Below are 13,804 nucleotides of genomic sequence, written 5' to 3'. Positions count from 1 at the left end.
GCCCCTCCTCTGATACCTAGTAGTACAGCCGGTATTTATATGTGGTATTTTTCCCGAACGTTCCGTCTGGCATACTTTCTGAGTCCCACCCTTCCCGCTGGTCTTCTTGTCTTTCTCCTCATCGATTTGACATCTCGAACCACTCCTGCACACCCTCACAGACGCACATTTTTTATAGTAGTTAGATCTTCACGTGCAACTTCTTTCCGTCTTAAAAGCCTTTTTTGTGTTACTTCACTGCAGTTGAGCAGATCAATTTGATCCCTACACGCACGTAGTGCCTTGCGTCCTGGTCATATTTTCCTCGTCAACATTCAGGTTAGTGATGATTCTGGCTCCCTCGGAGTAGCAGGAGAGATTCCCTCCCGAAAAAAACTCGACAACTCGACTCTTGCATGATCTAGGGACCGTCAACATGACGTCCAGAGCCCCACCATAGGCAGACCCAATAAAAAGGAAGGTGGTACTTATAGGTCAAACTTAAGTATCAACAGGGTGAAGTCTTAGGAGCATGGAAGTGAGCAGGTCAGTCGAGGGTACGGATATGGTCTATTTCTCGTCCAGCGAGGCGTCGAGGCGTCTCTATAACAAAGCCAACTACCAACACACAAAATTTAGATCGTCTCTCCACACAAAAGCAAGGGTAAATAATAAATACCAAGCAACATGCCAGCATCAGTTCACGTCCTCGGAAAACACTCCCCAACCCAATCCCTAGGCGTCAACTCATCCACCCTCTTCCGAAACGCATCCAGAGTGCAAAACTCTGGCGAACCAGGTAGATGCTTTCCCTCGGAGGCACACATAGGGAGAACCATGTTTTTGTTCTTGTAGCGCATACGGACGTCTGCGAGGGGTAAGAAAGGGGAGTGAGAGTCATCGAGGGTCATCATTGAGAGCGTGTTTTGGGACTCACAATGCTCGTCGCGTCTCCAAACTGACGAAAGCGCACGCTGGAGATTGGTTTGTTGTGAAGGCGGGATTCGTTTTCGGAAGAGCTCGAATGTTACTGATGAAGTGAACGGTGGCCACCTACATAGTACATACGACGATGAGCACCATCATTCAAGTTAGTATCAAGACAAGGACAAAGTGCAAGAAAGTGTGGGAACGCACTTGTCATCGAATACATCGAATGTGCAGAGCAACGCTGCAAGCGTCGAGTCGTGCGTAGTGTGCACAAGGAGCTTTGCAGAGTCTTCGGATTTAGAAGTGAGGTTGGGGTGGGCTTTGTTGTGCATTTTTTGGGAGACGTCTGACAGGAGGCGGCCCATTCCTAGACGGCGGCCTTCTTCTGATTTGACTACGTTCGATTAGAAGAATGTTGGTCGAAATTGTGTGAATGGAAGGAAGGTTTCTTACAAACTAGAAGACGGCGGTCAGTACCCGTATAAAGGTGTAGAATGGACTAGGTCCTTACTATTAAACCACTCAGCTGTTACAGCTGCTTCCTGGGGACTCGTGGATGAGCTATGGAGAAAGCGATGACAGATAGAAATTAACGCACGATTAAACCAATGACATTATCATCCGAAAATTCTGGTGGAACCTTGAACCCGTGAGCAGCTGCCGAGCGTACCTTCCGAGAAGCACTGAGTTCAATTGCTTATTCAGTCCTAAACGACATACCGTATCAAGAATCCCCGACGCTCGAGGAATTCCATCAAGGCGTAACGGTTTGCCGCTTATATACTTGGAGACCTTTTTATCCAAGGGCTCTAATCGCGAGTTCCAAGTAGCAACCGCAGCTGAAAAGAAATCAGACAAATCTGCGGAATGATGGTCGAAGACAAGTAGTTACCTTGTGCAAACTGTAATTCTAGAATCGCCAGTCGCTTGCAGGCTAAGGTATTGCTGACGAGATTCTCGTCGATCCCATTACTGAAATCAGAAACATCACGAATTCAAGCTTGATCTGTGTGAACCGTCCGAAAACGTACCGAATGATGATGGCGGGTATGGTATCTGGAGCGCAAGCGGATGGAGGGTATACTCCGTGGACTATGTGCTGTAGGGACTCGATCGTCCGCGCGATGTTCGTAGACCTGCGTGTGGCTGAGGTTCAATGACGGGCCCAACTTGAAGATGGATGAATTTACCGGAAGTAAGTCAAGCGTTCATCTTCGAGCTTTTGAGGGAGAAAATTTCAATCTTCAGAAAGACGCGATTACACATTTCGTGTGAGATGAAATCAAGAAGCTGTTCGTGGCTTGCTTACCTGTCTATGTAGAGACTTCGCAATGCCGCGCCAAAAGCATACGTGGACTGTTGCCAGATGCTTGAGCCAAGCAATCGAATTTCGTATAGAACCCCCTCACCTGTTTTCCAATATCCGTGAGCTCCCCTAAGAGACTACATTTCATATTAAACTATGCGCATCACGGATAATCAAATACGCAGATCAGCTTACCATAAACCTTCGGCTGTTTTGCCAAGCCTGTTCTCAACCACTTGCTTATACCACAACCCATCATCCACGGTAGAACTATATCCAGCTACAGTCTCGTGGAAGCTTTTCGCAGTGTTGCACATCTGCCAGTCTGCTGGTATGGACGCTGGAGGATCAGACATGCGCACTCTGACGGGCGTACGTTCGCCTAAAGTCAGGTATGAGCGATGACGCAACAACATTCAAAGTTGAACGCGAATTCACGCACCGTGCCTCACGTATATGTACACCTGCTCCAGGTCCAGCCCTTCTGGTGCGACGGGGTAATTTTTGACGTCGAGCTGCATTGGTCCTTCTTGCGGTTGCTGCTTCATAGTGAATAGCGAATTACGAGGAGTTGTACGATGTCTGTATGGTACAAGGACTTGGAGATGTTCCGTATGTTCCCACCGCTAATGACACCATCGCATCCGTGGGTGTGAATTCAGGCAGTAGTGACGGGCATGACGGCAGCAAGAGAATACTTGAGAAGTTTCATTTATACAGTGGCAGTGTAAACGCTCTGCCTATCATCTTCGATCCTTTTGTTATTGGGTCTGACCATGGGACACTATCATAATGCATACTAGGAACTTTCATATTCATACTTGAAGTGAGTTCTTCAGTGCCCATGATCTTCCCTCGTACCACATCCTTTGTGTTTAGTGATTGCGGGCACGTCTTCAACAGGTTTCTGTCTGTCTTGCTTACAGTAGTATTTCTTTGTCCGTAGTCCGTGAAAACAGCGAGAGTGGCACTGCTCAAGCGCTTATCAGTCGGATCTGAAAAGTAGAGGCGTCAGGACTGAGCCGGTTGTTGAGGGGAGGAAGAACGCCAAGAATTTTTAATCATCATCCCTGACAATACAGGCTGTGGTGTCGAGCTGTTGTAACTTGTAAGGGTGCGGGTCTCCCTCACAAGTCCCTGTTGTTCCAGCGCTCGAGTTTCTGCTCGTTCCGTGCGTATTCAGCCTCGTCTCGCTGGATTGTGTATTGATTAGTGAAACACTTGATAGTGAGATGTCGCAGGTGCTATCTCTCCCCAGTGACATAGCAGACCATGTGGATGAGTGTAGAGCAGCCTTGCAGCGCTGTCCCGCCGACCATCCTGATCGAGCCACATTTCTCAGCAACCTTGCCGACATCCTGTCTGACCTCGATGAGGCAATCGAGCTCTATCGGGCTGCACTAGAGCTCTGTCCCCCTGGCCATGATGATCGATCCATAACTATCAAAGACCTTTCCATCAGCCTTCAAAACAGATTCAACCAGTTGGGCATTCTGTCTGACCTTGATGAGGTCATTGACCTCCATCGTGCTGCGCTGGAGCTCCGTCCCCTTGGCCATTCTTTTCGAGCCAGTGCTCTCGGCAATCTTGCCGACAGCCTTTATAACAGATTCAAGCAACGGGGTGTCCTGTCTGAACTCGATGAAGCCATTGAGCTCCATCGGGATGCGCTGGAGCTCCGTCCCCCTGGCCATGAAGATCGACATATCTCTCTCACCAACCTTGCCATCAGCATTCGAGCCAGATACGAGCAGCGGGGCGTCCCGTCTGACCTCGATGAAGCCATTGGGCTCTATCAGGGTGCACTGGAGCTTCGTCCCCTTGGCCATTCTGGTCGACCCATGTCTCTCAGTAACCTTGCCAACAGCCTTCTTGGCAGATTTGAGCTGCAGGGCAGCCTGTCTGATCTCGATGAGGTCATCGAGCTCCATCGGGCTGCATTAGATCTCTGTCCCCCTAACCATGATGGTCGATCATTGTCTCTCAACAACCTTGCCATCACCCTTCTATACAGATTCGAGCAGCAGGGAGTCCTGGCTGACCTGGATGGGGCCATCGAGCTCCATCGGGATGCACTGGAGCTCCATTTCCCTGGCCATTCTCTTCGATCAAGTTCTCTCATTAACCTTGCCAATAGCCTTCAAGCCAGATTCGAGCAGCTGGGCATCTTTTCTGACCTTGATGAGGCCATTGACCTCAATAGGGCTGCATTGGAGCTCCATCCCACTGGCCACTATGATCGACCCATGTCTCTCAATAACCTTGCCGGCTGCCTTCATGATAGATTCGAGCAGCTGGGCATCCTGTCTGATCTCGATGAGGCCGTTGAGCTTTATCGGGCTGCACTGGATCTCCGTCCCCCTGGCCACTCTGATCGACCCTCAACCCTCAACAACCTTGCCATCAGCCTTCTATCCAGATTCGAGCAGCGGGGTGTCATGTCTGACCTCGATGAGGCCATCGAGCTTCATCGGGCTGCACTGGAGCTCCATCCTCCTGGCCACTCTCGTCGAGCCATGTTTCTCGCTAATCTTGCCAGCAGCCTTAATGACAGATTCGAGCAGCGGGGCGTCCCGTCTGACCTTGATGAGGTCATTGCCCTCCACCGGGCTGCGCTGGAGCTCCACCCCCCTGGCCATTCTTTTCGACCTGCGTCTCTCAATAACCTTGCCACCAGCCTTCATGATAGATTCGAGGAACGGAGCATCCTATCTGACCTCTATGAGGCCATTGAGCTCCATCGGGCTGCACTGGAGCTCCACCCCCCTGGCCATTCTGATCAATCTGCGTCTCTCACCAACCTTCGCCACCAGCCTTCATGACAGATTCAAGCAAGGGGGCGTCTCGTCTGACCTTGATGAGGCCATTAAGCTGCAGCAGGCTGCACTGGGGACTCCACCCCCCTGGTCATTCTGATCAGGTCTACGTGTCTCAACAACCTTGCCAGCAGCCTTTATGACAGATTCAAGCAGGGGGGCGTATCATCTGACCTTGATGAGGCCGTTAAGCTCCATAGGGCTGCACTGGAGCTCCGTCCCCCTGGTCATTCTCATCGATCCAGTTCTCTCAGCAGCCTTGCTGACGGGCTTCAAGAAAGATTTCAGCACCTGGGTCTATCACCAGACTTAGACGAGGCCTTTGGTTTTTATTTGCAACTCTCCCAAGTATCTCATGCAGGATCTCGTGGTGACCTTAAGGCTGCAAAGTCATGGGTGACCTCTGCCGAGCAGCACCACCATAGCTCTGCCTTGATGGCCTACCAGACCACATTACGATTCCTCGATCAGCGCGTTGCCGCTCTATCGTCATCCTCACGCCACTTCGATGTAGTCAAGGAGGCTGTATCATGCCTTGCCATGGATGCTTTCTCGTGCAGTGTTCGTCGCGGTTCTTTGATGACTGCTGTGGAATTATTGGAGCAAGGACGCGCAGTATTCTGGACCCACTTGGCACGCTACCGCATGCCACTGGATGAACTTTCCGTGTCCGGTGACACCGGCGCAGCCTTGGCGGCAGAGTTCAAGCAACTCAGCTTCCGCCTTCGTAACGCGTTCGATGACACTACAGAAGACCAGTCCGCAGAAATCCGGCAACTGACCATGCAATGGGACGACGTCATTTCACGCATCCGCCTGCTACCTGATTTTTCCCGCTTCCTCCTACACCCGCTATTTTCTGACCTGCAGAAGGCGGCGGAAAATGGTCCGGTCATCATCGTCAACTCGAGCAAGTACAGCTGTGATGCTATAATTGTCACAAGTGCCCGAGATCCCATTCATGTTCCACTTGATATCACACAGATCGAAGTCTCCGAGTTGTCCTTTGAGTTCCAGTCCCTCGCGAAGAATTTCGGCTCTTCTGATAATCAACTTGAATTATACGAGATTGTGAACACCCTGCGCACACTCTGGAATTCCGTTGTTGACCCCGTGCTTCAAGTTCTCAAGGAGTTGATTGATCCTGGTTCACGCATTTGGTGGTGTCCCACCGCTGAGTTCACTCTGCTTCCTCTACATGCGGCAGGACCCTACGAGAAGAAGATCCGAAATGTGTCTCAGTTTTACATCTCCTCTTACACTCCCACTTTGGCAACACTCATTCGTGCGAGACAGCAGCTTTCTCCAGATGCGTCCAAGCAACATTTTGTTGCTATTGGTCAAGCAAACCCGGGCGGAGCGAAAGAACTCAAACATGTCGCTCCCGAGCTAGCCGTCGTCGCTCAGCGTCTCGCATCCGTCGCTTCCTTCACATCCCTCAAGGACAGCGATGCAACAGTCCAGGGTGCATTCGACATGTTAAGCCATACTCAATGGCTTCACCTGGCTTGCCACGGAATGCCAAATAAAAAGGAACCATTTGAATCTTCCTTCGCAATGCGCGACGGGCCTTTGACGATCAGGGAGATCATCCGATCCCACTTGCAGAATCCGGAGTTTGCGTTCTTATCAGCGTGCCACACCACCGTGGGCGATGAGACCAACCCAGATGAAGCCATCCATCTCGCTGCAGCGATGCAATTTTCTGGATTTCGCAGTGTCATCGGTTCTATGTGGACTGTCGATGACGACGTTGCGCGCCAGATTGTTTCTGTGTTTTATGATCATCTGGTTGATGATTCGGGGAGATTGGACTGCACACGCGCTGCGGTAGCGTTGCACAAGGCTGTGAAGTCGTTGCGCAAGAAGATTCCACTCGAACAACAGATTGTATTTGTTCATATAGGTATTTAATTTGAGACTCGATCGATTCCCCATTCCGCCGTGTAATCCTGGTTGCTTTATTCCCTCGATACATACTACTTATCTTTCGTAAATTTCTCTAGTTCAACAGATTATTTTGCGAAGACTGGAGACTACTGATATAAATGGTGCAGGAAACAGCGACAGCAGGCAGTTTGGTCTTATTGGCGTGGCTCCTTGTCGAGTTTAAACATATGTCTGAGCATCAAACGTATATTAGTGCATGAAAAATATCTGTGATTGAAGGGAGTAATGATAGACACTAATTGAGGTGAAAATGACCTGCAGACTTGACACGTCACACAATGCGTTGGCGTTGCTCGTCACAAAGTATCGAAAATTACTAAATTTGGCATACCCCTAAGGCGTGGAAAGTTCCACGGAAGGGAAGGGTCTCTGGATGTACATTTTTTCCTGAGCGGGTACCCCTTGGTTACAATCAAGTCAAGTGTTGGTTAAGGCAAAACACCTGACGAGGCGTACGTATCTTCCTGTCAGGCTCTCTTACCTACTATCATTAGTAGAGCATGAAATCGCCGTCACCCTTGGTTGATTTTTCAATCTTTCTTCTTACCCTGCTCACATTGGCATGTTTTCTTCTACGCACATGGCTTGGTTCCGTGGGAAGACGTCTACCGCCTGGTCCTCCCACAGGCTGGTTTGGGAATTTTAGTTTGCCAACTAGCTATCAGTGGCTTCATTATGCGAAGTGGAAAGAATCATACGGTAGGACACATGGAGCACTAGAGGTAACGCCTATGGAAACTTATGTTTACAGGCGACCTCATATATGTCTACATTCTGGGTAACCCCATCATTGTCATCAACTCGGCACAGGTAGCAGAAGACCTTCTTGAGCGGCGGAGCAAAAATTATTCTTCGAGGTAAGTTATATCCATCTCGCGATCGACTTGTTGGTTTCAAGATAATTAGTCTAATGGAAAACCACAGGCCCATCAGAACTATGGTAGTCGAACTGTAAGTGCCATTATGGATCGATTGCTGATACGTGAGTCGTGACTGAGAGCCGCAGAATGGGATGGGATTGGCTCTTTTCGTCGATGCCGTATGGGAGCAGGTGGAAACAACGTGCGTGGTCATTTCAGCATAGGCATGTAAAAATGCAACTTCGCTCCCTCAGACAGATCGCTCTTCCATCGTCACTTTCACAGGCAACAGACGTCCAACTATTACCCAGTCGTAGTAAAGGAAACCTATACAACTCTTCGAAATTTGGCCAATACACCGGATGACTTTGCTCACCACTTGCGCTGCGCAGCTGCAGCTATCATTATGAGAATCTCATACGGACATGAAGTTTCGGGCCAAGGTGACATTTACGTGACGCTGGCGGACGAAGCAATGCAGGGCCTTGGCATGGCAGGCATATTTGGCTCGTTTTGGGTTGATTACCTACCATTTTGTAAGTTAACCACACGAGTGGCAATCAATTGCACTGACTAGAGTTCATGCTGGCAGTGAAATACGTTCCCGCATGCATGCCGGGCGCGAATTTCAAGCGTCGAGCACTGATATGGCGCAAAATGACCAGGGCCATGGTCGACCAACCATTTCAGGCAGTGAGGGAACGCATGGCGAACGGCACTTCCATTACATGTTTAGCGCAGAAGGAACTGGAGGAGTTGCAAAAGAGTGCAAATCCGGATCCTGACTATGAGACCACGATTAAAAATGTTGCAGGTATCTCCTATGCAGGTTGGTAATTTTTTTGCTTGCACAAGGACATGTCAATGTTGAGTCCATTTTAGCTGGTGCAGATACGGTTTGCTGCAATATCCACTAGCTCTCTGGTACCCACTGAGCTGATTTGCAGACGGTTTCTACCTTGCTTTCATTCGTCTTGGCGATGCTGGTTCACCCCGAAGTGCAAAAACGGGCGCAAAAAGAACTTGATAATGTTCTTGCCATGGAGCGCCTGCCAACTGTTTGCCGACAGATCTGAACTGCCATACATTGACTGTATTGTTTGGGAATGTCTACGATGGAACCCAGTGCTCCCTATGGGGGTGGCTCACTTTGTATCTTCAAATGATGAGTACAACGGTTATTTTATTCCCAGCGGTACCGCAGTCTTGCCTAACATTTGGTAAGTCAAATGTTGATCAAAAACGGTGAAGCTTATAGTTTGTAGGGCAATCCTTCACGACGCTGATGTTTATCCGGATCCATTAACTTTCACCCCTGAGCGTTTCTCGGACCAAGCAAGGAACGAGGACCTTGGTATCAATAAACTTCCTTGGCCAGCCTTCGGCTTTGGCAGACGGTTTGTCACAACAAATATTTTCATTTGGCCAAAATTATTCACTTCGTTCAGGATGTGTCCTGGACGCTGGCTGGCGTACGAATCTGTTTGGTTTTCAATAGCGTGCATTCTATCCGTGTACTCAATTGAGAGAGCCATTGATGAGAATGGCCTCGAGATTGTGCCAGAAGTTGTGTACACTGCCTCTCTGCTCAGGTATGCCATGCCATTACTCTCAGAAGATGTTCTATTGACAAACACGAATAAGCCGACCTAAGCCTTTCAAGTGTCGCTTTATACCTCGATCGGAAAGAGCTGATCACTTAATCAAGGGTTCTGCCTCCTGATCTGCTGCATGCATCGGCGTAACGTCTTGAGCATGAACTTCTGGTTCTTCCCCAGTAACAACTTTCTCGCGCGGCTTCACGCACTTGATGGATGAATTTGAGGCTTCGTTAGTAGTATGACACAGTAGAGCTCGCATGAAGTAAGTACATGTAGTTCTGGCTACACGAAATTCCGTGTAACCCTGGTTACTTTATTCCCTCTACACATACTTATATCTCGTAAATTTCTCCAGTTCAACAGATTACTTTGCCGAGACTGGAGATTAGGAAACAGCAACTCACCGGCTGTTTCAAACTCAGAGGATCCAAAGAGATCTATCATAGACAAGCCCGGAAGTTGCCAAATCTTTGACTTTCTGAGACGGACAATCCCAAACAACTTGATGCCAAACCAACTCCAAACGGTCTCCACCAATTGCCTTGCATCATTTCCATTTGCCTCCGTGTAAAATTTTCTAGTCGACTCTACAACGGATTCTATCGTTGCCCGAGTGCGTCTCTAACAGATAGAATAGCCCAAGGCGCCTTGGTATGGTGGTACTTGGGTGCTAGTTTACCTCGAACCGTCACAAAAGAACACCATACCAAGGCGATAAGTATGCACAGCGATGATCAATAGTACAAAGGTCTTTCCTTCTGATGTGTTCCAGAATATTTGGGAGATTCACAAACCCGGTTCTTCTTCTCGCTGCCTCCTGAGTCCCAGTGCTGATGTGGTTGTTCTCTCCATAACGTTCATCCAGGCAATGTATAAGAAGCGCTCGCGCTGGTAGCGGAGGCAGAGCTTTCGTGGACGGGGGTCCAGGTGCCCTTCGTGATGGTGTCACTGGTATTAGAGATGGAGGGGCCTGCTATATTAATCTGAGGACGAGCTGTGAGTCGAGTAGAAATGTCAGCCAGGAAAAGGGAAGCGGAGACGAACGGGCGGGAGTTCCCCACTGGAATCTGTCTTCAAGGAATGGCGAGCTGAAGCACAGCCGATGCACGGTCATTGTGTACATAAAGTTCCTAGCGTCACCTGGTAACTCCTGGTAAGTCCCCATGCATGGCCACCCTATTCAGCCGCCAGCTCGTAATACCCAAGTCCCATACGGGAAAACCTATAGACCGTTCACATCTCATCATCAGTAACGCCGCCAGCATGATCTTCGCCTTCAACTACCACCGGTTCGTACATTGGGATTGTGTAGCACCACAATCCACTGAAATCGGGAGTTGCACCGTGGAGCTCAGGGCTATCCATTTCCTCCGGTCACAACTTTTGGCAAATATCTGGATCATCGATTTCACCGTCAACACGAGATTCCACTATGGTGTACGTTACTTAGTCGCCGCCAACTTGTGGCAGTTCCCCATAGATACGAGGGAATTGACTGGATACATGCGTGGTCTTAATGCAAACGCATCCGGTGACTCGGAAAGCGAGCAAGAATTCGACCAGAAGTTGGTCGTTTAGGAGATCGTCGGGCAGGGGGATCTTCGCATTCTTACAGAATTTCTATCGCGAGTTCAACTTCATCGGAGGTCATGTCAAGAGGTACCATCACCTAGGTGGGAGCACCCTGACCGCACTTTCGGATTCAGAGATCGAGGGACATCCAATCGTGCGAGTATCGGACGAACTAGATGGATGTTTTAGCTGCTCCCTATACTATATGTGTATAAAATCAACGTACTAGCTTCCGACTCAATAGAAAAAAAACCATCAAGCCTCAGCCCTCTCTTAGATCGCAACTATGAAATATATCTCACTCGCCACTTTGATCATGTCTGCCGCGGTGATAGCTGGCACCAGCGCATCTGACACCACCCCCATCGGCGGAGCCTGCAAAAAAATTGGTGAGTATTCTTGCAGCCTAACGTGTTCTGGACGTGTGGACCTTAGACAACGTGCTTACGGTTGCTCGCAGACAAACTGGGGTGCGGACTTCTCCTAGGTTTTAACAACGAAAACTCGTTCTTGTATTATTGTGGATCAGACGGCACAATTCAAAGTTTTGTGGCATGCAGCTGTTTGGATTGCTGCACAGTGACTGGTGCTCTGTCTGGCACTTGCACATGAGAGGAAAGAGTGAACATGGTTCTTACTTACTGTGTCTCAATGCACAGTGCCTGGGGTGAGCCCGGTTCTTCTTCTCACTGCCTCCCGAGTCTCAGTAGTAATATGGTTGTTTTCGCCAGAACGTTCACTCAGGCAATGTAGTATGATACGCGTGGAGGAGTGTAGTAGCCTGGTGCCAAGAATATACCATGAAGTTTGGGGGCCAAGTCCGCTGCCTATGACAATGCAAAATAAATGAGCAAGTCCACCATTATGAGAGATGCGTTGGATCGCGAGATCCTACCGATACAGTCGTGAGATAAACACAGATATCGTCCCACATCAGGGCATTCGCGGATTCGGAGATGCAACCAGGGCACTGGGGGCCCTTAGACTAGACTAGACAGTACTGTCCTCCATAGAGTAAACTCTCAATAGGACATAAATTGGAATCAAAAAAAAAACACAGATATGGGAGATATGGTAGATTCATGAAGCGGGGTTATGCAACACCGCGAGAAGATATTTTTCATCTGCCAATGTGGAGTGAGTATAGACATCATCGAACGCAGATCCGCACCAACCTGGCAAAATCATGATTTCATGGCGTTTAGTCCGTATTTTCATGAAGCGAATCTGGTCCCGGAAACGACGTGTAAATAAGGGATCAGATCAGATACTTTGCTTACGCACCCCATCGTTCTCTGACCCGCTCACTTCCTCCAAGCCTGCCTGCACACTCTCAACCATCTTGCCTATAACGTTTGCGTACTTCTTCCCTTGCTCTCCCTCAAAGACGACGCCTGAATGGCGTATGATACTGACATGGTCCCCACGCGAAAGGAGGAGGTATCCGAGGACAGAACGATGCGATGATAATAAAGCTGAGCGTCTGCTCTAGCTCTGGTGGCATAATACTGAATGTAGAAGCGTGAGTAGCACCTGCGATGTTTGTGCTCGTCGTCGCGTTTATACCTTGTACTTCCTATATGCGAGTTGGTTCAGTGGAATGCGAGAAAGAAAGAGAAGCAGACCATTGTATGAACAGTAGCTAGTATTCATCTTGCATTAATGTCCATGTTTCGGTGCACCGCGATCTCGAAATGTTGATGGAAAATCTCGAGTTGCCAAATGGTCGATGATGTCGATGAACGCTGAGCTCAGCCTGAGCACTGACTTGCACAGTAGGCTTGTATTCGACCCGGGCCCCACCACCAAGACCACTGTGACAGTGGTCTTGGTATGACTCGGATGTGCGTGATCGTCGTTGTAAGGCTATTGAAGGTTTGATCCAAGTTTGATCTTGGACCGTGTTGAACTTCTTCGGTTGAACTATCTATACCAACGTAATTCGCGATATCGCTTTTCCCCCAACCCAAAGCTGTTTAACGTTATACTTAACTTTCACCCTCAATGATCATCAGTTGTGAAACACATCGCTTCAACATCACGCCAAGCTTGATAATGATCAGGATTTCCTACGACATCTCGATCATAAATAGCCATAACTTATGGCAGACCAGTGTGCGTTGTCCAGCCTTGTTCATCAATTCAGGAATCATTAATTAGTACTCAGTGCTTCTGAGCAGTGCACAAGCAGCCAATCACATAAACGACGTAGCTGTATGAACACCATCAAGCTTTCGGGGTGCTACTGCCAGACATGAGTCTCTCGGAGGCGCAACACTTGGGATCGTGACGTAAGTGATTTTGAGACTTCCTGGGGCGGTACCCACCACGTGTGCGGTCTTCATGGTATGTGTTTACATACACTGAGGCTACCATCATGAATCTGCAATGTTCGTTCAGGCCGTCGACGAGAATTACAATGCTCAACGTACCCAAGTTCGGACATTGCCATAGATTCTCTGCAATATCTATCTGATAGGGCAAAATCGGCATAAGCTTCAAATGATATTCTTTGCACCGATTCTTGCCAAAACGTGGGATGCACCATACTTCATCATGATGGCGAACTGACATATCATGATGCTCACAGTCCGGTAAATACTCTGGGTGGCTGTTGAGCGATTGTCGACATGAGGCTCTGGGCTCGTTGATTTTGATACTGCATCTCCCGGCGACAATTCCGTGCAGCAATGTTTATTTCGGAAAGGAATTTTCACAGGAAAGCTCTCATCAATCACTTGGCATCTCCCCCCCTAGTATGTGACATACAGCAAGTTTATTCTACGTCCT

At 48.9% G+C, this 13,804-nt stretch overlaps 5 protein-coding genes across 5 annotated transcripts; 3 read left to right on the top strand and 2 right to left on the bottom strand.

The window, feature by feature from the left end:
* Positions 1-501: 501 nt before the first annotated feature.
* On the bottom strand, positions 502-2,910 carry EDB91DRAFT_1186332 (phosphoglycerate mutase-like protein). Its single transcript, XM_041320495.1, has 10 exons — positions 2,658-2,910; positions 2,411-2,597; positions 2,319-2,352; positions 2,219-2,265; positions 1,941-2,045; positions 1,802-1,881; positions 1,626-1,748; positions 1,117-1,303; positions 917-1,032; positions 502-847 (listed from the first exon to the last, which is right to left on the bottom strand). The coding sequence occupies exons 1-10, from the start codon at positions 2,761-2,763 to the stop codon at positions 681-683; spliced, it is 1,152 nt and encodes a 383-aa protein (XP_041168420.1). The 5' UTR covers positions 2,764-2,910; the 3' UTR covers positions 502-680.
* Positions 2,911-3,199: 289 nt separating this feature from the next.
* Positions 3,200-7,030, top strand: EDB91DRAFT_639243 (TPR-like protein). Its single transcript, XM_041327964.1, has 3 exons — positions 3,200-3,386; positions 3,444-4,806; positions 5,215-7,030. Exons 2-3 carry the CDS (start codon positions 3,448-3,450, stop codon positions 6,943-6,945), a joined length of 3,090 nt encoding a protein of 1,029 aa, XP_041168419.1. The 5' UTR covers positions 3,200-3,386; positions 3,444-3,447; the 3' UTR covers positions 6,946-7,030.
* A 451-nt stretch (positions 7,031-7,481) lies between these two features.
* On the top strand, positions 7,482-9,564 carry EDB91DRAFT_1240925 (cytochrome P450; the record flags this gene model as incomplete). Its single annotated transcript, XM_041322043.1, has 11 exons — positions 7,482-7,680; positions 7,733-7,838; positions 7,906-7,932; positions 7,988-8,043; positions 8,096-8,377; positions 8,434-8,670; positions 8,778-8,839; positions 8,862-9,061; positions 9,107-9,238; positions 9,290-9,433; positions 9,486-9,564. The coding sequence occupies 11 exons, from the start codon at positions 7,482-7,484 to the stop codon at positions 9,562-9,564; spliced, it is 1,524 nt and encodes a 507-aa protein (XP_041168418.1).
* Positions 9,565-11,246: 1,682 nt separating this feature from the next.
* On the top strand, positions 11,247-11,679 carry EDB91DRAFT_1186300 (uncharacterized protein). Its single transcript, XM_041320494.1, has 2 exons — positions 11,247-11,403; positions 11,475-11,679. The coding sequence occupies exons 1-2, from the start codon at positions 11,301-11,303 to the stop codon at positions 11,624-11,626; spliced, it is 255 nt and encodes an 84-aa protein (XP_041168417.1). The 5' UTR covers positions 11,247-11,300; the 3' UTR covers positions 11,627-11,679.
* A 195-nt stretch (positions 11,680-11,874) lies between these two features.
* EDB91DRAFT_1300370 (uncharacterized protein) lies at positions 11,875-12,667 on the bottom strand (the record flags this gene model as incomplete). The annotated part of the gene is made up of 4 exons (XM_041324973.1): positions 11,875-12,138; positions 12,190-12,241; positions 12,299-12,489; positions 12,640-12,667. 4 exons carry the CDS (start codon positions 12,665-12,667, stop codon positions 12,095-12,097), a joined length of 315 nt encoding a protein of 104 aa, XP_041168416.1. The 3' UTR covers positions 11,875-12,094.
* Positions 12,668-13,804: the final 1,137 nt, after the last annotated feature.

Source organism: Suillus paluster, assembly GCF_016628075.1.
Source record: "Suillus paluster strain FC165 chromosome Unknown EDB91scaffold_528, whole genome shotgun sequence".
Lineage (NCBI taxonomy): Eukaryota > Fungi > Basidiomycota > Agaricomycetes > Boletales > Suillaceae > Suillus > Suillus paluster.
The sequence above is the reverse complement of the archived record's forward strand: the minus strand, read 5'-3'. Positions and strand labels throughout refer to the sequence as shown.

Bases quoted from the DNA above. Each gene is read 5' to 3' on its own strand.
- EDB91DRAFT_1186332 (XM_041320495.1), bottom strand. From the start codon at position 2,763: ATGAAGCAGCAACCGCAAGAAGGACCAATGCAGCTCGACGTCAAAAAT. The intron at 2,046-2,218 runs GTAAGCAAGCCA...AGCCACACGCAG, and splicing joins CGAAGTCTCTACATAGACAG to GTCTACGAACATCGCGCGGA. The intron at 1,749-1,801 runs GTAACTACTTGT...ATTTCTTTTCAG, and splicing joins AGAATTACAGTTTGCACAAG to CTGCGGTTGCTACTTGGAAC.
- EDB91DRAFT_639243 (XM_041327964.1), top strand. From the start codon at position 3,448: ATGTCGCAGGTGCTATCTCTCCCCAGTGACATAGCAGACCATGTGGAT. The intron at 4,807-5,214 runs GTCATTGCCCTC...GACCTTGATGAG, and splicing joins TCCCGTCTGACCTTGATGAG to GCCGTTAAGCTCCATAGGGC.
- EDB91DRAFT_1186300 (XM_041320494.1), top strand. From the start codon at position 11,301: ATGAAATATATCTCACTCGCCACTTTGATCATGTCTGCCGCGGTGATA. The intron at 11,404-11,474 runs GTGAGTATTCTT...GGTTGCTCGCAG, and splicing joins CGGAGCCTGCAAAAAAATTG to ACAAACTGGGGTGCGGACTT.